General features: G+C 39.7%; 1 protein-coding gene across 1 annotated transcript; it reads right to left on the reverse strand.

Moving 5' to 3' along the window:
- Nucleotides 1–458: 458 nt before the first annotated feature.
- Nucleotides 459–24871, reverse strand: KBTBD2 (kelch repeat and BTB domain containing 2). The gene is made up of 4 exons (XM_049641662.1): nt 24327–24871; nt 12552–13062; nt 5571–5736; nt 459–3181 (listed from the first exon to the last, which is right to left on the reverse strand). Exons 2-4 carry the CDS (start codon nt 12719–12721, stop codon nt 1646–1648), a joined length of 1872 nt encoding a protein of 623 aa, XP_049497619.1. The 5' UTR covers nt 12722–13062; nt 24327–24871; the 3' UTR covers nt 459–1645.
- Nucleotides 24872–27396: the final 2525 nt, after the last annotated feature.

The raw sequence follows: 27396 nt of genomic DNA on the forward strand, positions 1-27396 counted from the left end.
AGGCAGTGAGAGGCAGTTAAAGTTCGTAAACCTGATTGGTAATGTGCTGTAGGAAGACTGGCAATCCAGAATGAGATCCTCATTTAAGGCCTAAACCAAGGGTTCTTTCTCGATGTGACTGCCCGAAAGAATCACCTGTACTGCTTTGAAAGACACTGTTGCTTGGGTCCTTGAGTCCACCCACCAGAAATTGTGGTTTGTTTTGTTTGGGATGAGGCTCTTGAATTTAAAAGTACTCCAGATGATCCTAATCTGGGACCAGGGTTAAAGCCTTGTCTCTGTGTCTCTAAAGTTGATGCTGATACAGTAAGGTTCAAATCAGACAATAAAGGAAAGCCAAATGTGTGTGTGTGTGTGTATGTCAGAATTCTGGGGAAAAAAAAAAAAACAAAAAACCACTTGTAACAAGTTAAACTGCCCCAGTAAAATTAAAAGCACACCGTTGCCATCACAAGAGCTATCGTATATATACAATTTATTTAATAAATTAATGTCATTCAAAATACAGTGCCAGAACATGATGCAGTTGAACATGCTAGTGATGTCGTCATGAAGCACCTGTGCTCATGTTAGGTTGGCGGCGCCCCCGCTACTGCTAGTGGTTCCTGGGATTAATGCCAGAGCAGCACTAGTTGTCTGCTCTTCTGCAGCTAGTGCAGAGAATTCCTGAACAGTTCACCTTTCTAATCCTACCCCACCCCCCCACACACGACAGGTTAAAAAAAAAAACACACCCTGACAGCTAATGGATATCTATACACAATCACTCTACAGTAATGCTTGTTATTAAATTAAGATGTAATGACCTGGTTAACCCACTCTAAATCTTTAAGATGGAGAAATACAACAGCAGCAGGTAGTTATACGCATGAGCCAATGTTAATGTGATACAGAGAGTGGAGGCATTTATTGATTAAAGCTCCACACAGACCCGCACAACAAGGGACTAGCAATTCTTATTGCAAGCCCAGCAACTTAAGTCCACACCTGGTAAATGACCAGCTGATTGGAAGACCTGTATTCTAAATAGACAAGTATAAGTTAGTGAAAAGAGAGTACATGCACCTAATAGTATAGTTAGACTGAGCCTGCAGTCATAGCTCTCCCTGTGCAATACCATGAAATGGAAGATCTTCCTCAACTAGAGTATAGGATTTAGACAACACTTCTATACCAACATGGACACTAGTGTTAAGTGCAGCTGAATTAATTACACTGAAAAAACAGCTGTATTTCAGGACTTCAGAACAGAAGCACGGGAATGAAATACATATACTAAAAATAACCTCAGCACAATCTGTGATATACCACACTAGGAACAGGAAACTACTTTAATAAGTGAACTTTTTGAACTGTACATAACACAGGGCTAACGATGTTAGATAATCCAGATTCTTATGCGCTCATGATACATGTAAAACTTTCTCAATTATTGGATAATCTATTTCATATTATGGAAGCATATCTTTCTGTAAGACTCACTGATATATATTATACTGATGCAAATATTAAGTAGGGCATAAAAATAAAATTTATCAAAGATAGATTTTTATGTACTCATATTTAGTCCTTTCATAGCCTCTCTTGTTTAGCAAAGAAAATGACAAAGCACATAAATCAGGCGTGCACTCCCTAAACTCCCCAACTATACAGGTGGTAGTGCAACCATTTCTCCATCCAGTTCAAACTCCTCTGTCCCATCCGGTGAAAAAAGGTAAGTTGGTGGTTTCCATGGAGATTCTTCAAGGCAGGATGGATAAAGTTTCCCCACAGTGCACCGGAAATCTCTCCCTAAGTCCCACAGTACACGTTCAGATATATGTTGCCGCAGAGACCACCGGTCAAGTTCCAGATCATACTGGTAGGTGACGTATTTAGCTCTCTCATTTAAGTGGGTTTCTCGCATGAACACACAAAGAGAATTTGAGATCACAACAGCTCTAACGCAGGGGTCTGAGTACCTCTTAGCAGGGATGTTGGCTGCCATTTTCCACTCGTTTTTATTCACATCGTAAATTTCCACAGTTACTGAAGACCCATCGACAGTGCCAGAGGGGAGTCTTATGCCAGAATTGGTAGCAATGTGCAACCCTCCAATATAGAAAATTTTATCACCAAAAGCTGCAGCTGAAGCAAAAGACCTGGTAGTCTGTCTCATGGCCATTTCCACCCATGAATCAGACCTTGGAAAATAACAGTACATGAGGTTCAGTGTCATCACATAAATGCAGTCATGAACCACAACTGCTGCGCTCCACTGCCAAGCACAAGGCAAAGGGCTTACCATTGTCCACTCATCCTTCTCAGTATCATATCGTTCCACGGTCCTCCGATTAAGTTCTCCACCTACACTGTCTCCTCCAATTGCATAGATATAGCCTTCACAGCAAACCAAAGATGGCTTTATGCGGACAAAAAGCATTGGAGTCTTTGGAAACCAGGTATTTTGCTGTGCATCAAACCAATAAAAGCAATTCACAGTTCTGAAGGCAGTCTGAAGTTTGCTTGTTTTACTGTGATTTGTTTTTGTGTTTTTCAGAGGAACTTGACCACCGGCTATATAGATGTCATTATCAGGAGTTACAACAGTCCCAACCTTCTGCAAATCAGCTGGTGGGCTGCACAGCTTGTAAACTTTTTCTGCTTGGGGGCTGTAACAGACAGAAGAGTAAAGACTACAAGGATTTTCTGAAGATGCCTCAATGAAAATCATCATCTCCTCTTTAGTCATTCCAAGTCTTGGTTTGAAAAACTTGGGCATAGACTTATACAGACCTTGAACCACTACAGACTTGTCATTGGGTGGGAGGCCTTGGAACCAAGCTCTCTGCGTTACTTCTGAAAGTGCATCAATTCTGATTTGGCTAAGAACTGAAGACAAATACTGGGATCGTGATTCTGTGTTGTACTCTAGCCACAGCATAGCAGCTTCGCGAACTGTCTCCTCCTTTTCAACATTTAAATTGTCACTACTGAGGATGTCTATCAGTAGGTCATGTGACAGCTGCATGAATGCTTCCTGGTGATACACAGCAGTGAACTTGTGCTCTACCATTCTTTTAGCACTTTGCTTTAATTCTTCACAACTGAACAGATCAGCAAAACTCAACAATCGCACACAATTCTCTGCATTGATTTTCTTAATTAAGTATTCTCGACAACGCTGTAATACATCTTCTACCTAAAATGGGAGGAAACAAAAGGTTGATAAAGACAGAACAGACAAATTTTACTTTTATTGTAAAACACAAGTGTATTAATCAGATCCCTATACTACGGTTTGTTTTTAGATATGTATGTTTGGGCTAAGAGATAATGCCTTCCAGTAATAGAATTATAAGATTATGCATAGTTTTGTATTTCTTCTTGTCCAGTGGCCTACTTAAGTGCCCTATTTAAGAGCTAATAATGTAACATTAAAAAGGCTCTTAAAATAGCCTTACAGGAAAGGAAAATTTCTGCATAATTGTTTAGGCTTTAAAAAATACACGATTGAGAAAACCAAAGGGAAAACAATGTAAATATATCATAGTACATAAATGATTATCATTTATCATCATAAATGGTTATTACTGAGGAACCAGAATCTGGTTTTCTCAACATGGACAAGATAGTCATTTATAAAACAAGAAAATCACGCACAATGACTAAGTACCTATTTGCCTTTCTTATCTAGAGAGGTAACATAACCAAAGGTACAATAAGCACATTCATGTGCCGTTGTAAATTACCTACATTTAAATGACCCACCTTAGCCATTCTGTTTCCCAGATTTGTTTTTTCTTAAGGAGGAGAAGTAGATCTTGGCTGAATCAGAACTGGTACCTACTATACCTATTCACACAGCACGCTAACTAGAAGCAGCTTAGACTGAGAAGTCAGGTTGCTAAGATTGGATGGTCAGTATTTGTATAGTATTAGGGAGCGTTACTTCTCCAAGCTTCAGCTTCCTCTTGTATACAATGGGGAGATCCTTACCAACGATCACAGTAAGGATTAGATGATATCTATATGTCATCTATATAGATAAAGCAGGATATATATCTAAAACATTATACATAACCTAGATAACACAGTATGTGGCATATAAAAACACTACCACTCCCTGTGTCTAATAACGAAGATCATGTTGGTGTCACAAAATGCCCCATCCCAGGCCTGTCAGGGCAACCCAGTAAAAGAGACAAGAGTCCTGTTTTTCATTTCGTGAGCATATGCATATGAGTTCACTAACATGTTAGGGAAAAAGTTAGGAACAGTGTTCCTACCTCCAGTAATAAAGTATTCTGAAATTCGTATTTTTTAAATTCCTGGCTTTAAAAAAGGTATTGAAAACTTACAAACTACAGAAAGACAGTGGACATATTATAACATTTCCCCCTTTCATGTTTGGATCTAGGTTATGAATGCCCTTGATTCTAAAGCACCAGTGGGCGCCCTGGGTGGCTTAGTCAGTTGAGTGTCCGACTTTGGCTCAGGTCATGATCTCACGGTTCATGGGTTCAAGCCCCACATCAGGCTCCACACTGTTGGTGCAGAGCCCACTTGGGATTCTTGCTCTTTCCTCTCTCTCTCTCTGACCCTCCCTTGCTCACACTTTCTCCCTCTTTCAAAAGAAATAAACTTAAAAAAAAAAAAAAAAAAAGGCACCACGAAGCTACTATGGCTTCAGTTTCCCCAGAGATGTAGGTACAGTGGGACAATGCACAATTTTCTAAGGAAAAAAAGAGTACAGAATAAAAAAAGGAAGAAAGCTACATAAGACATGGACTATACTCTGGTTCCCAGAATTTCACCCATGTTGATGTTCAGTGTCACTCATACTCATTCAGCACATACTTATGAAGTACCTACTTTTCTAAGGCTTTACAAAAATAAAAAAAGGGCATTTAAATTTAATAAACACTTTTAAAAATTACTTCTACTTAAAATCTAAATTCTCAGGTAAACCAGGCAAAATATGAAACCAGTATGAAATTTTCACCCATCTTTTTAATTAAGTTCCCATCATAAAACTAAAGTTTATTGGCTAATCAAATCCTATTATTTTTCCCATATGCATATTTTTCCCCTTACACATTTTTTAAAAGTTTTATTTAAGTAATCTCTACACCCAACATGGGGCCCAAACCCAGAATCTCAGGATCAAGAGCCATCTGCACTTCCTACTGAGCCAGCCAGGCGGAGCTCCCTTATATGCTTTAAAAAGAGAAAACTTGGGGCGCCTGGGTGGCTCGGTCAGTTGAGCGTCCGACTTCGGCTCGGGTCATGATCTCACGGTCCGTGAATTCGAGCCCCACGTCGGGCTCTGTGCTGACGGCTCAGAGCCTGGAGCCTGCTTCCGATCCTGTGTCTCCTTCTCTCTCTGACCCTCCCCCATTCATGCTCTGTCTCTGTCTCAAAAATAAACATTAAAAAATTAAAAAATAAATAAATAAAAAATAAAGAGAAAACTTACCTTCTAAACTCTGCAATAAGAAAATTACATCAATGGAAGACATCACTGATGAAACAATGTTTCTTGACAAAATAAACCAGTTTATGTACATAACAGAGGAAAAACCGCTTACCTGCAGGAAGCAAGCGGTTTCATAAAGCTGTTCGACAGTGCTGTCATTTATTGCCAAGTTACCCGTGTATGCGTATGCTATTATTATCTGTAAGGTGGCTGCATCCACATTCCTCAGGTGCACGTGTGTCTGTTTGCTTTCACTGAGTCCACTCATGAACATGGCCCTACATCAGAATGAGAAACAAAGCTGATGGGTTTAGTGTAAAACCAGCGTAGACCTAAGAAGGACAACTAGATAACATGGGATGTTTATTTAGGGTATTTGCCTATGGACACATTATAAGGAAATCTTTTCAGGGACACAAGAGAAAAGCATAATAATTCAGTGCCAAAGATATAACTATTCCACCATCTGAGTGGAAACATCAAACTCATTCTTCATATTCATACAATGGAATACTACTCAGTAATAAAAAGGGAGTATTGATATGTATTATAACACAGATGAACCTCAAATACGTGCTCAATGAAAGAAACCAGATACAAAAGACCATATATTGTATGATTCCATTTATATGAAATATCCCTCCCCCAAATAAATGCAGAGACAAAAGGGAATTAGTAGTTACCTAGGGATATGGGTAAGAATGGTGAGTCATTGTAAATGGGCACAAGGTGAGTGCAATGTTTCAAGTTAGATTGTAGAAATGGTTGTGCATCTCTATAAATACACTAAAATGCATTTAATTATACCCTTAAAATAGGGGGATTTTATGGTATGTAAATTGTATCTCAATAAAGCTGTTAAAAATGTGATTTACTCAAATTGATTTCCTAAAACTATATGGGACAATTTCCTAAAAACCTATTATATACAATATATACAATGAAGTATAACTCGGCAATCAAAAAGAATGAAATCTTGCCATTTGCAACTACATGGATAGGACTAGAGAGTATTATGCTAAGTGAAATCAGAGAAAGACAAGTATCATATGACTTCACTCATATGAGGACTTTAAGATACAAAACAGATGAAGATAAGGGAAAGAAAGCAAAAATAATATAAAAACAGGGAGGGAGACAAAACATAAGAGACCCTTTATATTTAAGAGAGCAAACAGAGGGTTGCTAGAGGGGTTGTGGGAGGGGGGATGGGCTAAATGGTAAGGGGCTTAAGGAATCTTCTCCTGAAATCATTGTTGCACCAAGTGCAAACTAACTTGGATGTAAATTATAAACAATAAATAAATTATAGAAAAAAAAAATCTATTATATACAGGAAACAATGCCAAAAGGCAATCAGTGGTGTAGAGAATACAAAACATAACACCCAAACGTAGGTGAGAGATGAAAAAACAATGCAAAGAGTATTACCGTATGCATAAAAGAGAAAAGTCTGTGGTGATCAAAAGTGGGTATGACAACAGCACTAGCTTGGGCCCCTGAAGGACAAGATGAGGAAGGCCTTCAACAATGGATAAAACAGTGAGGGCAGAACATAACTGTTTTTTCCAGGGGCATGGCTGAACATAAGGGTTCATGCAGGAGACTGGAAAGCAAACTGGAAAAATGAGTGGCAGTCAGATCACAGAGGGCTTTTAGAGGCCTAGGAGGGGCGTGCCTGGGTGGCTCAGTAGGTTGAGATTCCTGACTCTTGATTTCAGCTCAGACATGATCCTAGGGTCGTGGGATCTAGGACTGCATCAGACTCTGTGCTGAGCGTGAAACCTGCTTAAGATTCTCTCTCTCCTACCCCTCTCCCTGGCTCACACTCTTTCTCCAAAATAAAAAATGGAGACATAGGAGTCTAAGATTTTTCTTATAGTGAGAACACTGAAGGGTTTTGTGCATGAATTTATCAGCATAATAAAATGTATTGTAGAATGAATACTCTAGTGACAGACCTCAAGTGGCCAAAGGGTAGAGACAGGCAAATGGGCTATGAGTCTACTGCAATAATCGAGATGAGGAGTAAGAAGAACCTGACCCAGGGTGGCAGAAAAGGATACAAAAGCTATCACAATGAATCAAGTTCTGGTGATTTTCTGAACATAGGGAAAGGAATAGAGTAGGAAGTAGATAGGGAAATAAAGCTACTTATTTTCAAATAATTGCCTAAAAAAATAACTGCTAGCCACTGAGAGAAAAATTTTAAGATCACAGAATTGTAAGTCAAGTTAATCCTGGGAAAAGGGGGAGTTAAATTTTGGATTTAAGGTAAGGGCAATTGAGTCAAATGGAAATAATACAATAATCGGTTAAGTATTTAATATTAATGAAACTCTGGGGAAGATCAGGAATTAATACAATAAGCAGTGGGGGTGCATGGTGGTTCAGTCGATTAAGCGTCCAACTCTTGATTTCAGCTCAGGTCATGATCTCAAAGTCGTGAGACTGAGCCCCATGTTGGGCTCTACACGGAGCATGGAGCCTGCTTAAGACTCTCTCTCTCTCTCTCTCTCTCTCTCTCTCTGCCCCTCTCCCCTGCTTGTGCAAGCTCTCTCTCTAAAAATGCACACAAAAAAATTGGTGGGCTGTGAATTCTCTACAAAGTGACATGTGTTAAAGATGAATAAGGTATCTGAGGGTGACTAAAAAACTCAAAAGAAAAATGCATCCAGAATCCCAATGACCAACCTGAGGTAAAGTTCAATCAGGATAAAAAAAGAAAAAAGAATGACACAAGGTCAAGAAAAGATTCATCAGAGAAATCAGTCCAGTACCATGCTACTTAGGACAAGAGAGGTGGGGTGTCAAAAACTAGAATCAAGGACCACAAAGTCACTGGTGACTACCTAATTGCTCTCATGGTATAGCTCAGAATGAGGAGGAAGGACAGCAGCTAAACTTCAGGCAGTGAAGGAGAGGAAGAGTGGCACAAACAAAATCAATCAGGGTAGCTAAGGACATCCTCCTCAAAAGTACAGGATGAGCATAAATAAACCTGAGTACTGGAGAAGAGGAAGTGTTCTTAGAAAATATCCAAGACATGACAACAAACTCTTTAAAAACACACACACACACACACACACACACACATATATATGTATATATTTAATGTTTACTTATTTTGAGAGAGAGAGAGAAAGGCAGAGAGAGGGAGAGAATTACAAGCAGGCTCTACACTGCTGGTGCAGAGCCCAACATGTGGCTCAATCCCATGATCCATGAGATCACAGCCTGAGCCGTGGGATGTTCAATTGACTCAGCCACCCAGGCACCCCTAAAAACACCTATAACTAACTGGCTTCACCTGTTTGACATGAGAATGGGAGATAACCAAAAGAAACCTGAAAAAGAACTGTAAGAGCTCTGAGTAAAAATGGAAGACCAGGGATCAGGTGGTTTATATGTCTATTCCAGCAGAAGGCAGTAATTTTGGAAAAGAGAGAGGGCAAGAGAACAGCTGACTATACAGACAACATTGAGACTGGCTATTTCTACATCATGGTTTTATAACACCAGAAATATGGACATCTGTGAAGGAGCTGAGCTTGCTGAAGACCAAAGATAGAAGTCTAGCCAACCTGATTATAAAAATTTTCTTTTTTAAAGTTTGTTTGTTTATTGATTGATTGATTGATTGATTGAGAGCACTCAAGCAGGGGTGAAGCAGGGAGAGAGAATCTCAAGCAGTCTCAGGCTATCACTGCAGAGCCGGACATGGGGCTCAATCTCACAAACAGTGAGATCATGACCAGAACTGAAACCAAGAGTAAGCTTAACCGACTGAGTTACCCAGGCGCCACATGAAAATTTTAAACGTTTTTAAGAAAGAGTAAATACTGAATTACATATTATATATGAAATATGGAAAAGTACCACAGTGGAAGAGGTGCTGAGTAATTCTCAAGTTAATCTCTCATTTGGGGTCTAAAATGAACTGTAAATGTTACTAAGACGTACTGTTTCAGAGGTTCTACTGATTCTTGGTGGGATGTAACTGGTAACTTAAACTACAAGGAAAGATGTATGTAACCCAAAAGGAAGAATTTCCAATAGTAAATTTCTACTGACTAGTATTATACATAAAGATATACTAAAATCAACGAACCTGAAAGAATCCAACTGAAGAACACTTGGGAAAAGATCAAATTATTATTGTGGAAATATAGGATAATCTACCCACTCCAGAGGAAAGGTATATATGGGAGGAAGAAATATAAAAGACTGTTTTCATCTTGGGGATTATAAAAGCAGCCCAGACACAGGATTTTAAAGATGTGTGGCTTTAATCACAAATATGTATCAGACTATTCCTCCTAGTTATAATTACTTCTACTTAATTCTACTACTTATTATCTGATTTGCTTTAGAGAGAATATATTTTCTCACAAGACCAAGGATGCTAAAAAAGGGAACTGGCCATTGAAAAGGAAATAACAGTAGCCTTAAGAAGACTGTGTTGTCTTTAAGACTGTAACATTATTGAGGGGCGCCTGGGTGGTTCAGTCGGTTGAGTGTCCGACTTCAGCTCAGGTCATTATCTCATGGTCTGTGAATTCGAGCCCCGTGTCGGGCTCTGTGCTGACAGCTCAGAACCTGGAGCCTGCTTCGGATTCTGGGTCTCCCTCTCTCTCTGCCCCTCCCCCTCTCATGCGCGCGTGTACTCTCTCAAAAATAAATAAAAACATTTAAAAAAAAATTAAAGACTAACATTATTGAAAGATTTAAGTCTCCTGGTCTTCAGGAAAATCAATTCTAACCCACTTAGTTAAAGATAAACAGCCTCATGACTAGAGAATTTAAAGAACAGTGTGTTACCTATACAACCACAAATAAACTTAATGAGAAAGGAAAAAAAAAAAGGGAAGACATCTACAAAAACGCAAGTTTACTTCCTGATCAAGATGATGACCATACAGAGAATATTATAGATGATGGAATTTCTGCACAGATTTAAAAATCAGACTAGATGACTGCTAAGGTCATTACCTTTACAAAAGATTCTATTCTATGATTAAAAATACCAATCTGAAAATCCACAACTAAGGCATAAAACTCTTTCTAATAATGGGTAATCAATTTATAATTAATGGCCATTAAAACGGGACAGCTAATAACTCTCGGTATTGACTGAATCTGTAACTTCAAATTTCTAACACCATCTACTAAGCCAACAGATCTGAAAAAAAAAACACTGACCATCACAATCATTTGGTAAGTTTTTAAATATGTAAAAATTCCTGAACTCTAACCCTGACTCACTGAATCAGAATTTCTAGGTTTGAAATCCAAGAACCTCTATTTGTAGAAGCACTTGAGGATTCTGATGATCAACCAAGTTTTAGAATCACTGCTTGCAAATATGCTAAGCTTTCTAAGAAAATCAATGTCTGAAATTGCATGAAAAATCCACAGCTTAACCTGAAACAATCGCAGGCACAGGAAAGACAAATAGCATTGGGCCTTAACTTCGGGAATCATCAGGAGATGTGCTACATTAAGAAATGTAAAGTTCTGAGGCGACTGGGTGGCTATTGGTGAAGTCCAACTCTTGATTTCAGCTGTCATGATCTCACAATTCGTGAGATCAAACCTTGCATTGGGCTTTGCACTGGCAGTGTGGAGCCTGCTTGGTATTTTCCCTCTCTCTCAAAATAAATAAACATTAAAAAAATGTGAAGTTTCTACACCTTCAAGTATGTTAACCTTACAAAGTCAACATTAAACCTGCCCTGTCTATAGCTGACACTAAAGAACAGCAGAAATTAACTTTCACAGCTGATCCCCACTTATGACTACTAATATTTGTGGTAGTATTATACTGGTCCACATTTAACTCATCTTTATTGACCCTGTCCCTTTCAAATATTAAGTAAAAATTCAACCTAAGGGCAAAACACAAATAAGAGAATTTCTATGACTTTGCTTCCATTCTTCTCACAAAACACACAATAAAGAGAAACCTACTAAAAAGGTTAAAAGTTGCAGAAGATCATAAAAATGAAAAGTTAAGCTTTATTTACTTGCTATTACAAATAAATCAGCTTCTAAATTTTGATGCATAGAGAACAATAGTATTAATTACTAAATATTTAAATCTGGCAAGGAGTCTGGTAAGGCTAAATGGAGATCATAAATGATAATAGTAAACTAAGAGTGAGAAAAACATTTTTGCAAAGGAAATAAAGTCCTTAACACACCTAAACAGCAACAATTATCCTCGAAAAGTTATCGTTCAGCCTACTACAACTCTTACATCAATGACGGACTACTCTTTTCGTTTTTTTTTTTAAATTTTTTTTAACATTTATTCATTTTTGAGAGAGAGACAGAGCATGAGCAGAGGGCAGAGAGAGAGGGAGACACAGAATCCGAAGCAGGCTCCAGGCTCTGAGCTGTAGCACAGAGCCCGACGTGGGGTTTGAACTCACAGAGTGTGAGATTGTGACCTGAGCTGAAGTCAGACCCTTAACTGACCTTAACTTAACCCAGGCGCCCCTGACTACTCTTTTCTGAATGTAATATTTTAAAATCTCAACAGTAAATAAAAATTATTCATTTCTTTTAAAAAATTTTTTTAACGTTTATTCATTTTTTGATAGAGACAGAGCGTGAGTGGGGGAGGGCCAGAGAGAGACACAGAATCTGAAGCAAGCTCCAGGCCCCGAACTGACAGCACAGAGCCCGATCCGGGGCTCGAACTCACAGACTGTTGAGATCATGACCTGAGCTAAAGTAGGACACTTAACTGACTGAGCCACCCAGGCGCCCCTCATTTTTCTTTATCTTTTAATGGCAAAACAGCATTCTGAATCTTTTTGCCTCCCCACAATGAAAACTTTACCGGAGTTAATTTCAACAAATTTCTTATATTTAAACCTTTGCAAAAACTTCTTTTTCCTGTCCTTTACTTAAACATGCAAGGAAGTGATTTGGCAAGCACCATGCCATTGGAATAGAAAGTTTAAGCAAAACATTAAGATGTCATTTTTTTTTAACTGAAACGTTTAAAAGAATTCCCATTAAAACATTAAAATAAGCTAACATTCTACATTTGAAATTACAAGCCAAGCAAGATTTAAGTACTTACCTAAAATAAGAGCTACATGTTGCAAGAACCATCTTATGACAAGGGAATTCAGTGCCCTCAACAATTAACACTATGTCAGTAAACAACTGCTGTTCATAAAACAGTTTTAACTGTTCCAACAAGGACACAGCATATTCAGTATTGATCTGCCTCTCGTCTTGAGTGGACATGACTGTATTCCATTAATATCTCCCGGAACAGATTGGAAAAGTCAGTCTTACTGATGGAAGGTCAAGTGAATGCTTCAGAAATAAAGAAAGGAGAAACTCTGCTTGCTGTTATCTGTAGCATTCAGAATCAAGACTGACACATTCACTAATGAATAGTTTCTTGTTATAGGCTTAGAATCACTCCTAGGTCATCCTGTGTTAATTAGGTTCTTCAGTTTTCCAACAGTCTGCAGACGTCTTGCTCAAATTTACAATTGTTGTGCAGCTCATGAGTTAAAGAGAGTAACACACGAGGTAGATTTTGTGGTGACATCCTATGTTTTGTGGATCCTCTGGAGAAACTAAAAAAAAAAAAAAAAAAAAAAAAAGTTCAGTTAGAGTATGTAGGCCAGTACATTTTTAGAATACAATGCTTAAAATAGCAGATTTAAATATAAATTATATTTATTCAAAGTTCAACTTCAAACATTACCATAAAAACGAAACATGACAAAAGGTACATTTCTTGTTGGTTTTTTTTTTTTTTTTTCAGAGAGAGAGACTGCACACAGGAGCACAAGCAGGGAGGGGGCAGAGAGAAAGCAAAAAAGAGAAAGAGGGAGAAAGAGGGAGAGAATGAATTTCAAGCAGGTTCCATCCTCAGTGCGACGCCCAACACAGGGCTTGATCCCATGACCCTGGGATTATGACCTGAGCTAAAATCAAGAGTTGGATGCTCAACCAACTGAGCCACCCAGGGCCCCCTTGAGAAAAGGGATATTTAAAGTCTATTACATTTAAAATTAAAAAGACTGGGAAAAAATAATATTTATACTCTTAAATTAACTTTTTGTCTTCTCTACAAAATACAAACATCCTAGAAAGTAAGCAGCATATCAATAAGCATATATTTTAAAGTTACTTAAAAATAAAGAATTACCAACAAAGCCAAATACACTAGTTATTTGTTTAGTGGCAATACATGACCATAATTTAAGAGAAAAAGAAAAGAAAACAAAACAAAACCCTTTCTCTTGCGTGGAGAATCTCATTTTGGGAAATATATTCTAAATATACTTACAAACGCTTTATATTTAATATAAATTAACTATATGGTAAACATTCCATTTGTTAATTTCCAAACTATATATATATATATATATATATACACACATACATATATATACGTGTGTATTTTAAGTTTATTTATTTTGAGAGAGACAGCATGAGCAGGGGAGAGGCAGAGAGAGAGAGAGAGAGAGAGAGAGAGAGACAGAGAGACAGAGAGACAGAGAGACAGAGAGAGAGAATCCCAAGCAGGCACCAAGCTGCCCGTTATGGGACTCAAACTCACAAAAGTGTGAGATCATAGTCTGAGCCAAAACCAAGAGTCCGACACTTGACTGAGCCACCCAGGCAGCCCAAAACTATATACTTTTTAAATCTGTAGTTCAGTTCAGTAAGGGTAGCATAGGGAGTATCTCTCTTTGTCCAGTGGTGGTTCCTTCCTAGAAATCTTTTTAAAAATATAGAATTTTCCGGGGGGGGGGGGGGTACAAAAAACCCTTTTTGAAACCAAACATGATAAAGAGACATGTGTTCCTACATGGAAGACTCTATATTATACGAATATGAACGTTCTCCAAAATGTATAAATTTAATACAAATCCAACCTAAATCCTATTTGCAGAAAATTCATCTGGAAGAATGCACAGCAGTTGCCAAGATATTTGAGGGGAACGGAAGGCAAGTTTTTCCTTGTGACTCTTGTCAATAGTAAAATGTATTAAAAATCTAAAATAAACCCAAGTAAATATAAGAAATTAGATATGCTAAACACTGGCATTTTAAAATAGGAAAACTGGCTTATTTCAAAATAATGTTGGAACAACTGGCTAACCACTTGAAAGAGGGGGAAAAAAAACCTCTACATTTTAGTCCTATTGCATACCATTCATCAAAAGAAATTCCAACTGAATTAAAATTTAACTTTGGCAAAGGAATTACAAATCAGGAAAAGAAGAGATAAAACCCACACAGAATTACTAAATAGCTAAAACTATCACTTCTTTTCTAATTAGATGACTCTTAGTTCCCATAATGAGAAAAATCAAGTACTATTGACATGAAACCTATAAATAATACCGTGATTGGAACCACTAACACTTTTTCTCACAAACTATCTCCCATATGTCAAAGAGAAGATCACATTGTACTTCCTGCCAAACTATACTATTACACGAACTGCTAACTTGATATACACTGTCAAATTTCCAGCCAACTTAACTCTGAACGTAACTAAAACAGGTGCAAAGGCAGAGAGAGACTTTGGGTCATTTAAGGTAACGACTTTGCTCTTCCAGATTTGAAAGTTACACTATAAATCTAAGTTCTACTACTATAACCTCTAAAGCTAGTAATACCTAAAATCACTGGCTATTTTCACATATCAATAATGCAAGGCCCAGTGAGGGTATGGAGAAAATGAGCATTCTTACACAGAAGTGTAGGTCAAGTCATACCTACAAGCTCTTATTCAAAACTCTTAGGACTAGAGAGGCACCTGGGTGGCTCAGTCGGTTAAGCATCTGTCTTCAGCTCAGGTCATGATCTTGCGGTTCTTGGGTTCAAGCCCTGCACTGGGCTCTACGCTGACAGCTCAGAGCCTGGAGCCTACTGTGGATTCTGTGTCTCCCTCTTTGCCCCTCTCCTGCACGCATTCTCTTGCTCTCAAAAATAAATAAACATTAAAAAAAATTAAAAAAAAAACAAAACTCTTAGGGCTAGATATGTTCTGGAATTTAAAATTTTTCAGGTTTTATAGAGATAACGTGGTACATGTATCATGTATTACAAGACTCTCTCAAGGAGTCTGGCACAACACTCCATAATTGAACACACTACTATCTTTACTGTGGGAAATATGAACAGTGTGAAAATAATACTATAAATAGCCTGGTGTTACTTCAGGTTGAGTTCTGCTAGTTTTTCTTAAAACTTGATTTTAAGAGCTTTCTGAATTTCAGAACTGCAAGTGAACTATTACAGAAAGCATAGTATTTGGCATTGTAAATGCTGACTATCCCAATCTATCAATTCTACCTCTAGAAATTTATCTTACAGAAATGCATGCATTGATAAACTGAAAGTCCTAACCATAGCTGCAAGATCCAAAATCATCCTCATCCATATTTAAATCAGGTGACAAGAACTGGCAGTCTGGGCCAGGATGGATTTGGATCCCACTGCTAGACCCCAGAATTCCTTGCAGGCTAGCTGTACAGACTAGACTCACTCTGGTCATTTCTTTAACTTCATATTATGACTTGATTTTTTTGTAGTGACTTGATTTTTTGAAAGGACTTTTTTAGGCCTGATTTGTTAAGTCTCTTACTAGATATAATTTTTTTTTTAATCATACGCACGATGCCACAGTAAAACAACTGAAGATGCTTTTAGAAAATTACACCATGAGCCAGCTTTATGTAAGCCTCAGTATGGCTGCATTATACACCCCTAGTCCCCACACCTTACTTGTAATCTGGAGTACATTTTCTTCCTGATAGGGCATTTTTTATTTAGGATATCTTAATATTAAAATAGGCAGAAAAAAGAGGTACCTAGGTGACTCAATCAGTTAAGTACCCAACTCGATGTAGCTCAGATCATGATCTCATGGTTTTGTGAGTTTGGGTCCTAAGCTGGGCTCTGCACTGGCAGCAGGAGCCTGCTTGGGATTTTCTCCCTCCCACTCTCTGCCCCTCACCTGCTCGCTTGTGCTCTCTCAAAATAAATAAATAAGTAAATGTTTTAAAAAATAAAGTAAAATAGGCAGAAAAAGTTATTTAGATATCATATTAAATAAGTGTAATAATTTGAACACCTGTATCTAGTACAATTCAAAATAAAACTTATCTGAGACCAGAGACTTTAAATATGTGAAAATATGTAAAAACGTGAAAAGTTGCAAAGTTTAAGATGACCAACCAACAACCTTCAAATGCCCGTAACATGAATATTTATAGAATCCTTTTCTCCTAGAAACAATACTTGAAATCAATATCCTAAAAATATTTCACAAAGCCTGTATTGTATTACTGAATTTCACCAGTGATTTAACATATTTTATGAATTTTCTTTTTAATAAATATATTGTGTCATATATCATTCTATGTCATACCTAAAATTAGCTTCAAAGTAAGTCACACATCTTGTTATCTGCAGAAGTTAGCAGTTAGTTACCCACAGACCGAGTAATTCCCAGGTATCAGGGAATTATTTTTCTATCACAAATCAATGGCTACTTAAATTTAACTCAACAAATGTTTACTGAGTATTTATTAAGTGCTGGTCATTGTACTAGAAGTACTCAGACTGAGGGTTGCCAACCACTAGAGTTCCAAAATACCATATGCGTTTATTCTTACTATAGATTACAGCCAAAACCATGATTATCATTTTAAAAAATGGTGTTTTAAAGACAAGTTATTGCAGACAAAAGCTAAAAAGGTGCAAATGGGTAAAGCAAGCCGCGTATAAGAAATGCTTTTCTTAAAATCCACCTGTCTTGATCTTTCATTTCAAAACTTCTGATAATACAAGAAATTTTATTCTTTACCATAAGAAAAACTGTAATACAAGTAAAATGAGCAAAGGAGGTAGCTGGCATTTGATTCCACTACTAACAGTGGTTCATGTTGCAGAAAGAGGAAAAAACTTAGTGAAGACTTTTTTCAATCCTTCTGTTTATTAACATATGCAATGATTATCTAATTTGAAAAAAAAAAAAACTTTTAAAGAGTATACTACTTTCTCTTATCACAAAGACAAAATATTTCAGAGGCTTTGTAAGTTATAAAGCCTCTGTCCCAAATGCTTAGCTCTGTTTTTGTAGTGTCAAAGTGGCAAAAGACAGCATGTAAACAAATGGGCATACTTTATTACAATAAAACTCATTTCCAAAAACAGGCTGCAGACCACATGTACCAATCTCTGCTTCAGACTGCTTCTTGATCAAATATTAAGAATCAGTGATTAAAATACATAACTCAGGTTGTTATCTCCTAGAAGGTCTTCCCTTTACATCACAATAACAGGGGAAAAACATACACCTTAAATGCTTAAAAGTTGAATTAAATGTAATTCTTAATCTAACCTGTATATGTTCCACTTTCTCTTCAATGAAAATATTTTAACATCTGTTCCCTAACACACACCTGCTTTCCCCGCCTGCTTTTCCCCAGGTTCAGTGGATTTCTGAAACACTTTCTCTTTTATGCAGTGTGAGTACTCTTTATTAAGGTTAAAAACAAACAAGGGGCACCTGAGTGGCTCAGTTGGTTAAGCAAGAGACTTCAGCTCAGGTCACGATCTCATGGTTCCAGACTTCCAGCCCTGCATAAGGCGTGCTCCTGTCAGCATAGAGCCCGCTTTGGATACTCTGTACCCCTCTCTCCCCTGCTCATTCCCTTGCTCTCTCTCTCTCAAAAATAAATACTTAAAAAAATTAAAAAAATAAAAAACAAAGTACATTTGTCTACAAGATAATCTGCTAGGAAAAAAACACAGTGAGAACTATATAGTCAAAATCACTTATTTTCTATTTTATCAACTACAATAACTACACGCAGTTGAGAAACAGAATATGTATACAAGATAATTTTTGTGTAAAGAGATGTATTTTAAAGTCCTATATTTGAGGGGCGCCTGGGTGGCTCAGTCGGTTGAGCGCCTGACTTTGGCTCAGGTCATGATCTCGCGGTCGGTGAGTTGGAGCCCCGCATCAGGCTCTGTGCTGACAGCTCAGAGCCTGGGGCCTGCTTGGGATTCTGTGTCTCCTTCCCTCTGCCCCTCCCCCACTTGTGCTCTGTCTCCCTCTGTCTCTCAAAAATAAATAAACGTAAAAAAAAAAAAAATTTAAAGTCCCATGTTTGAAACCTAGTCATAAGAAATATTCCACAGCGAAAAATGACGAGAGTTAAGAAATGGGAGTTGTACAAACACGATATAAAAAAATTCAGAATGTACTAAAGTGCACTGTACTTTGACATAAAAACTATGGATATTCTAACATTTTCTTTAAATGTCTATTTTTTTAAATTTTTTTTTTTTTAACGTTTATTTATTTTTGAGACAGAGCATGAACGGGGGAGGGGCAGAGAGAGAGGGAGACACAGAATCGGAAGCAGGCTCCAGGCTCTGAGCCATCAGCCCAGAGCCCGACGCGGGGCTCGAACTCACGGACCGTGAGATCGTGACCTGAGCTGAAGTCGGATGCTTAACCGACTGAGCCACCCAGGCGCCCCTAAATGTCTATTTTTGAGAGAGACAAACACAGAGTGCAATCAGGGGAAGGGCACACACGCGCGCGCGCACAGAATCTGAAGAGGCGCGCGCGCGCGCGCGCACACACACACACACACACACACACACACACACACACACACAATCTGAAGAGGCTCCAGGCTCCAAGCTGTCAGCACAGAACCCGATGCAGGGCTCGAACTCACGAACTGCAAGATCATGACCTGAACCAAAGTCAGACGCTTAACCAAATGAACCACCCAGGCACCCTCTAAATTCTTTTCCTAACTTATGGGTTCATTTCAACGTTTTTCAGTGATCTACCTGACAGCAGAGAACAACAACAATGAATAATGTTAGAATGCCACGTACAGGAGATCTTTTCTTCTACTCTCTACCCATGGACTTTCTGCAAAAAATCAGGGGACAAAGTCCAACTTATTCTTAAATCTAAGGACTTCCTATAAAAGTAGGAAATTTATATTGTGACTGAGAGAGAAAAAGAAAAGCAAAAGTTTTGGTTCTAATACATTTTTTCTCTAGGCTACCCAAGCTTCCAAGGTACTTTGAGTGGATTCCACCACACAAAATAGTTTCAAAAGGAACAAGCACTGCTATTCCATGATCATCAGGATTAAATCAGTCAGCAATCCATATTAATATACACAATTCTATTTAAAAATGTGAAACTCCTCATGAGAAATTATTTCAACAGATTTTCCTCAAATAATTAACATGACTATAAAATAAATCTTCATAGAGCCAACCTGTTTTACATTTTCATCATTAAATCAGAAATATAGAAAATCCAACTTTAAAATTACTCGTACTCCAGAAGTTTAATCTAGTTGTCTGAAATCCTCACTTCATTTTCCTAAAAAAATAACAGTACTACAAAAAAGGTGGTTAAGTCATGAGGCTCCAAAAGCCAACATATGCCCCAAAATGTATCTATAAAGAAAACCTACACAAAGTACACACTGTAATAATGACAATTAAAGAGAGAACAGTAACAAGAGGGGCGCCTGGGTGGCTCAGTACTTCTGCTCAAGTCATGATCTCACAGTGAGTGAGTTTGAGCCACACATCCTCCAATATGTGCTGTCAGCACAGAGCCCACTTTGGATCCTCTGTGCCCCCCAACCCCCGCCGTCTGCCCCTCCCTTGCTTGTCTGCTCCTCCCCTGCTTATGCTCTCAAAATAAATAAACTGGAAAGAAATAGTAGCAATTTATATTGTATAGATTCTGAACATTGACTTTAAAGGAACAGAAACCAAGATTAATTGGAGAAAGGCTTGAAATATTGAAATTTTAAAAGTTAACTCCAAACACTCAGAAGATTTCAGAGGTTGATGGCAAAGGGTTCTATTAGGGGGAGAGGAGGTATCAAATTTCACCCTGAAACCTAGTTTTCAACCCCACAGGTGTGTCATTTGCAGTACCCTTCCACTGAGTAGCTAAGAAACACAAATAGAGCATTTTCCAACGCTAACCAAAAGACTCAAAAGCAAAACCGAGAAGATACAGGAAAGAATAAAGGATTAAATACCTGCTGCAGGTGAAAACGAGATTGATTAGCAATTAAGTGAGCTGTGTATGTTAAATGAAATTAAAAGATGGAAGGAGGTTGCCAACAAGGACTACACAGAAAATACATAAAGGATGAAATAATGATAGAGAGGAAGGGCAGTGAACTATAGATCATGTATGAAGCACTTTCCAGTTTTATATTTTTAACTTAGATGGTGCTGCATCTTCCAATGCCACAAATGCCAATACAAAAGATTGAAGACTTCTTGGAAAGGATCCAAGGCATTCTGAATGTCAAGTATTGCCAAAAAATTAAGAGCATGAACTGTGGAGCTGTGAAAGCCCAATTCTTCAACTAGTTGTGTGACCTTTTGTAAGTTATTTACTTTCTGTGCCACAATATGCTAATTGGTAAAATGGAAGATAAAAACAAATCTCTTGTCAGTGAGCTGAATAAATTAATTTCATAAAGATCTTCGGATGATGCTTGACACAGAACCCTACCACATAAACCTGCAGTTATATTATTAATGCAGTCACTGGCCAGGCTTTTTGTGGCACTTTCCCAACTCCTGAATCTCCACACCTATACAGGTCCAGGCGTCCCAATTACAAAGTCTCAGTACTCAAACACGGTTCTCTTTTTACCAGGGATGAAAGGGATCTTAAAAAACATTCATTCAAAGATTTAGGGAGTGTTTTGATGGTACAAATCACAGAACAAACTGGCTCAACAAAGACTAATCTTGAAAGGGCCGATGCCAGTGCAAAAAAAACTAAAGGAGAACCAGGAAGCACCAGTCACAAAACAAAACTTTGTTCATATCAATGAGGCAATAGATTTCTCCTCAGGGAGGACAAAAAAGATTGGTGCCAAGAAGCTTGCTTTCAAGTTAACAAAACCATCCTGACAGTTGAGAGTATTTGGAAGACCGCTTGGTCTTTAGACTGATTGTCAACCACTACACAAACAGTATTTTTTGGAGGCGTGACAAACATCAACTAAAAAAAATACCTTGCCTTTTAAAGACTTTATAAAGTTTGATAAATTTCAGTATAGCTTCCCCTATTCTAACCAAATTAAGAGCTCAGGTCTATTCCTTTCCAACCACAATGAAAAGACTACAGGACTCCACCAAGTCAATTATGCTCAGCACCCTAAGTAAATTCAGATCACAAGTATAAGCTCCTATATACTACATTACGATTAGTAAGTTACTTCACTGTTTAAAAATTAAACAAGAACAACAAAATATTAAATGAGAACATAAAGGAGATGCTACCTGTGATAGAATAGTCATATGAGTATAGTATGTCCTTGTATTTTGGATATCATTTTTCGATTTTTCCTCTCAGCTCTACATAGTGACTGATGAAAGCTGGAGAAATACAGGCTAAAGAAAAACTGACCTTAACTTTTTCACTAGGATTTCACTTTCCATCAAGTCAAAAATCTTTTCAATCACAGCAGAAGAAAATATTTCCCAGACAGTCAAACATACTCATAAGGTCATTAAGGGCACAGCCAGTTTATGATTATGACTACTGAAGTTTCTCAGTTTATATCCCAAAAAATAAACTGAGGAATACTTAGAACCCTCTGCCTACCATGGAAGCCACCGCCATGTCACCACTTGTCAGAGGTGTGGAAGTAGAGCAAAGAAAGTGAAGAATTTTAAACGCTTCTCTCATTAAATTATATTTTCTCCAAATCTTCCACAACAATCCCTTCTCCTCCCACACTGAGAACAATCTAGGTACTGCAAATTCCGGGCAAAGGAACCAGGAGTAATCTTCAAATATTTAAAAAATTACTTGCAACCAACCTGTCATTTTTTATACTGAGTTAAATGCTACTTGCTGTATTCAAACTGCACAAAAGTGAAAACGATAAAGCTGATATATAATGAAGAACTCTGATATTTTCATTCATATATTTTATGACAGTAAGACAAATCCTTTTTCCTGGCCTTAGGAAAGTGGGCAATGAGAAAAACAACTCTTGTCTAAATAAATGTGTAAAATCTCTTGGCTTTTCAGACTGCATTCAAATTTCTAGGAATTCAACGTTCAATGTTTAAAATCTACCAAACAGTTCATCATTTCCATTAACCAGGAGAAAGAGAATCTATAGAATTGTGTGGACTTAAGCACTATGACCCGCTATTCCAACCCACCTCCTTAGAGGCCCCATGAATAACTAAAGCTAACAGATCTTATTTATGGTAACGCTTCCTATGAGAGCAAACAAAAAGGGGAGAAGTTACTGTACTTAAAACTCCTTCCTACAAAACTCCGTGTAGAGAAATTAGCACTAGGTGTCAGAGTGGGAAGATAAAGCATGCACAACAGAAATGCTACAGTCCTGTATAGCTGATCAACAGACAACTTCTTGAGAATTTCAGGGCCCAATGTAAAGGGTTTTCAACAAGCAGTAGAACAAAAGATCAAAGTGTGAAGAATATGCTTAACGTTAGTCACCAACCAGATGAGAAGAATACCAAATATCACACGGCCAAAACTAGAAAATAACGGCCTAGTTTGATTCTTCAATTTATTTCAGGTCAGAAAAAAAAAGTCCTCCTGAAAAAACGTTACCAAAGGTTAACTAAGTCACTCACAACCGCAAGAGATTTGAATACTCAAATTCAGGCAAAAATTCACAACTCAGAGGGAAGGAAAAAACAAAAAGAGAAGAAACAAACCACCCCGGTAATTAGTTGCTTCAATAAAAGAAAACGTAATTTTGGTCAGACCACATTACTGATAGGGTTTTGTTTCTGAATGCCTGAATGTTCAGTGAGCCAGACGTACAGATTCATGTATAAACAACACGTGACCAGTCCTGTACCCTACATTTTTATAAGGCTAAGTGATCTAGAAGATAAATACTGCATACAAACGTGCCCTTTTAAAGTTAATTTTACATTTGGGTTCTTCTTCTATTTTCACTTGAAAGGACCATAGTGGTAGCGGACAATTCTAGGGATCTGTAGCCCATGGAGTATGTACTCCTCTCCCTTTAAGGTCGCTGTAAAAGGAGATCTTAGATTGCTAAACTAGAATACAAAAGACGTTAACTCCGGAATAACTGCTCCAAATCAAATCAAAGGATATTCTTCTACTTCACGGTTTGTCAATTCATAGGGAGAGGGAGGTGGTCGAGTTCAAATAAGTTAACGATTTCACAGTCTAAAGTAAACACGTACACAATTTTGTTTCAAAGGGCAGCTTCTGCTTTCTTTTTAAAATCGTTAGATCATAATGGGACCTCTGCTAATTTACACATCTCCTGCTTACTTCAGATATACTGGGAAGAAAAAAAATGCAAGGAAGGGCTTGCCCTTCTCCGGCCCACCACCTCGCGAACACGTCGCGAGGCATTAAGGGAAACGGTTTTATTTTGGCAAAGGCGGGCGCCAGCCGGGGCCAGGGAGCCGCCTGGGAGCCCCGCGGCCCCGAGGCGCCCGGAGGCCGGGGCCGGAAACGGCCCCGCGAGCGGCGCACCCGCACACCCCAGCCCCACACACCGGTCCGGCTGCGGAGGGGCCGCCGCGGGGCGCGGAGGGCGGCGCCGGCTGCCCGCGCCCCTCCCCCTACCGCGGCGGAAGCGTCTCGGGTTTGAAAGATGCCGCCGCCGCCGCCCCCCGCACCCCCCCCCCGCACCGGCAGAGCCACAAAGGGCCGAGCCCCCTCCCACTGCTGCCCTCCTTCCCCAATTCCTCCACAGGTCTTGGCGGGCTCCCCCCGCCCGCCCCTATCTCCCGCCCGGCGTTGAAGACGCCTGCTCACCCGTGTCCCCAGGTCCCAGGGATCGGGATCCGGTGCGGCCGGCGGCCCCGAAAACACTGGGCCCCTCGGGCGCGGCGGCGGGGGCGTGGCCCTCCCGCCGCGGCCAGGGCCGGGGTCTCGCCTCCGCCTCCCCCGAGGAAGGCTGGCGCCGTCGCCTCGTCTTCCTTCCGGCTTTCCCTCGCGCCCTCCCTCGGTCGGTCCGTCCTGCGCGGAAAGCAGCGTCCTCTGCGGGCGCCGCCGCACGCTCCTTAGGGCCCGACCACCGCCAGACTCCTCCCCCGGGAGCCGCGCCGCCGGGCCGCGAGACGCCCGGCTCGCCGCTCCCGCCCCGCCCCTGCGGCGCGCGCTCGCCCCCTTCGCGGGCCCCTTCCGCGGCCCGGGAACGCGCGGGCAGCGGACGGCGGGCCAGCCTTCGCCAGGTTTTAACTCCCGCCGCTTGCGCCCGCCTAGCGGCACAAGCGGCAGTTTTGCAGTTTCCCGGGTTCTTGAGACCCCCACCCCTTTCCCGCGCCCTTCCCCTAGCTTCCCCCGCCCTTTTCCTTTGCTGGATCCCACCGGAAAGCCAAAACAATTGGGTCCGCGCAGGCGCAAAAAAGGAAGCGGAAAGAGGAGGAAGGGAGGGGGCGGTGCGAGGTGACGGGGAGGTGCTTTCGGAGGGGTTTCCCGGAGAAGGTCAGCGGATAGCCCGTGGAGGGCGCGTGCGCGACCAGGCGGCGGTCGCTCCCTAGAAGCGCGGGCTTGGGGCTCAGGCTTAGCCTCTCGAAAGGAGAGGCCCGAGAAATTCAATGCTAGGAAATCCAGACCCCAAAGCACCAAGTTTTATGCCGGAGGCTGTTTTTCCCCCCTTGAAACACAGAAATTTGTAGGCTGGATCGGGAATTGGGAATGAGGAGGGCTAGACATCAGACCATAGGAAGAAGGGGAGACGTTGGGTGACTGGCTGAGTGGGCTTTGTCTCAGACCCTGCTCTCCAAACGCGCCTTCCACTTTCAGAGCTTGTTCGGTTTTCCCGATCTCATCAAGAGAGGCTTCGTGTCCGTCTTTCAAGGCCAAGGAAAACCTAAAAGCAACACCTGAAAGGGCCCACAGTTCTGGGGAGGAAGCAGTTTACAGGGTGCGGGGTTGGGGAGGCAGCCGCATACGAAGACTTCAGATAGGTTTGTGCTGCAATGCGGCGGCTACCTGCTACCCCGCCCCCCGCAAGTTCCAAAGGAGCGCCTTCTAGCCTCACAAGCGAAGCTTTTGTAGCAGCAGATGGCTGTGGCCCACGCTGGTTTGGTTAACTTGGTACATACAGCTTGCTAGCAAGCAGAAAGTTGTAGATTTGCTCTCTCATTTGATAGAAGTTATTCATGGATGCAAAATTGTCAGGAATGCCCACACAGACTTCACCTACCTTCGTAATTTACACTCTCGGCACAAGCCCAATCTGGAAAATGTACATGACTAATTATAAACTAAAAGCATGTAAGTTACCAAAGAGCTTCTTCCTGTAGGCTAGGTTAGATCAACTGAATGCACGCCAAGATGTGTGTATTTGGGAATACTGGTAAAGGATTTTACAGTAGAATTTAGAAAATAGATTCATTCAACAAATCTTTATTGAGTGCCACGTATGCTGTTTTGATATTAACAAAAAAAGCTATAACAAAGATTCAGTCACTTTGCAGGCTTGAGCACCTACTCAGTGCCAGACAAGAAAGCACAAACAAACAATACTTATGGTTAGAGTTTGTGTTTCATCCTGCAGACAACAGAGTCATTTAAGATATTTAAGAAGAATATCTTGATAAGATTTTAGAAAAATAATTCTGAAGGATGGTGGATAATCAGACTGGAAAGTGGGGAAACTAGTTAGAAGGCTGTTAAAATAATCCAGGTAGGAGATGGGGAGAGTGTCCAAACTAATTTAGTGGCAGTGAGAATAGTGAAGCAGAGATAGATTTGAAACCAGCTAGATAGAGTCAATAACACTTGTTTACTAAGAGGATGAGGGAAAATAAGAAGTGAGAGAGGGCTGAGTTTTCTAGTCTGGGTGATTAGAGAGCAATATCAGTAACTATAGGAAGAGTAGTTAATTGTGAGGATGAAAAAGAGGACTCAAATTTGTTTTAATAACTGTACAGTTAGGAATACATTTGGCTGCAAGTAAAAAAAGTATTCCATTGCAATGGCTTAAGTAAGGGTCTATTTGGTCACCTAAGTCTGTAGGTGGTCAGTTACCCTGATTTCAACAGCTCAGAAACAGCAGAGCCATAATTTCTGTGATTCTCTTGACATTTCTGGTTGCAGGATTGGCTGTAGCAGTTGTAAGCTTCACACCTTTGTTGAAGGCAGGAAGATGGGGAAAGGAGTGGCCTCAACCATCTATGTTTATTTCTTTTCTTTTCTTTGCTAAGTAGAAGCCTTCTCAAGATAAATACCTCATACCCCCAACTCAGCAGACTTCACATGCATCGCATTTTCCAGAACTGTAATTTGGCCAACGGCAGCTGTGAAGACTTAGTTTTTCCAAGCTCTAATACGAGGCTACAAGGCAGACAAGCATTGGGAATGGATGTTGGGTCAAATAGCAGTCTGCTAGTTTGTTACTACTTAAAGCATCAGTTTTAACATTTAACCAGAGATAGCAGGCTGGATTGATGTTTCTAGAGTTTCAAAAAAGTCCAATCTTTTTGGTGTTTTAGCTAGGAAAAGAACAGGTTGAACATTTATCCTCAAATTATTTCTACTTGTTTGCCATTTTTTTTCCCTCAAGGCTGCCATCCCTTTAAGTCTCAGAGGGGATTAGAACAAGAAGAGACTTGCTGCAGTCAGAGAAGGCTGACTTCTTGTTTAGCTTTCCGTCTACAGCTGCTATTATACAACTGTAGGATACTTGACATTATTAGTATCAACACCACCTTCATTTTTTTACTCATCCTGCCCCTCAGCTTGGAAACTGAACAATCACAGCTAGTTACAGTGTCTAGTTTAAGGAGATAATAAATCAGCATTTCTAGCAATTACACTAACTTTTTTTGGAATGTATAGCAGGTCCCATGTGATCTATATCCAACAGTAGGCACAT

Source organism: Panthera uncia, chromosome A2, assembly GCF_023721935.1.
Source record: "Panthera uncia isolate 11264 chromosome A2, Puncia_PCG_1.0, whole genome shotgun sequence".
NCBI lineage: Eukaryota > Metazoa > Chordata > Mammalia > Carnivora > Felidae > Panthera > Panthera uncia.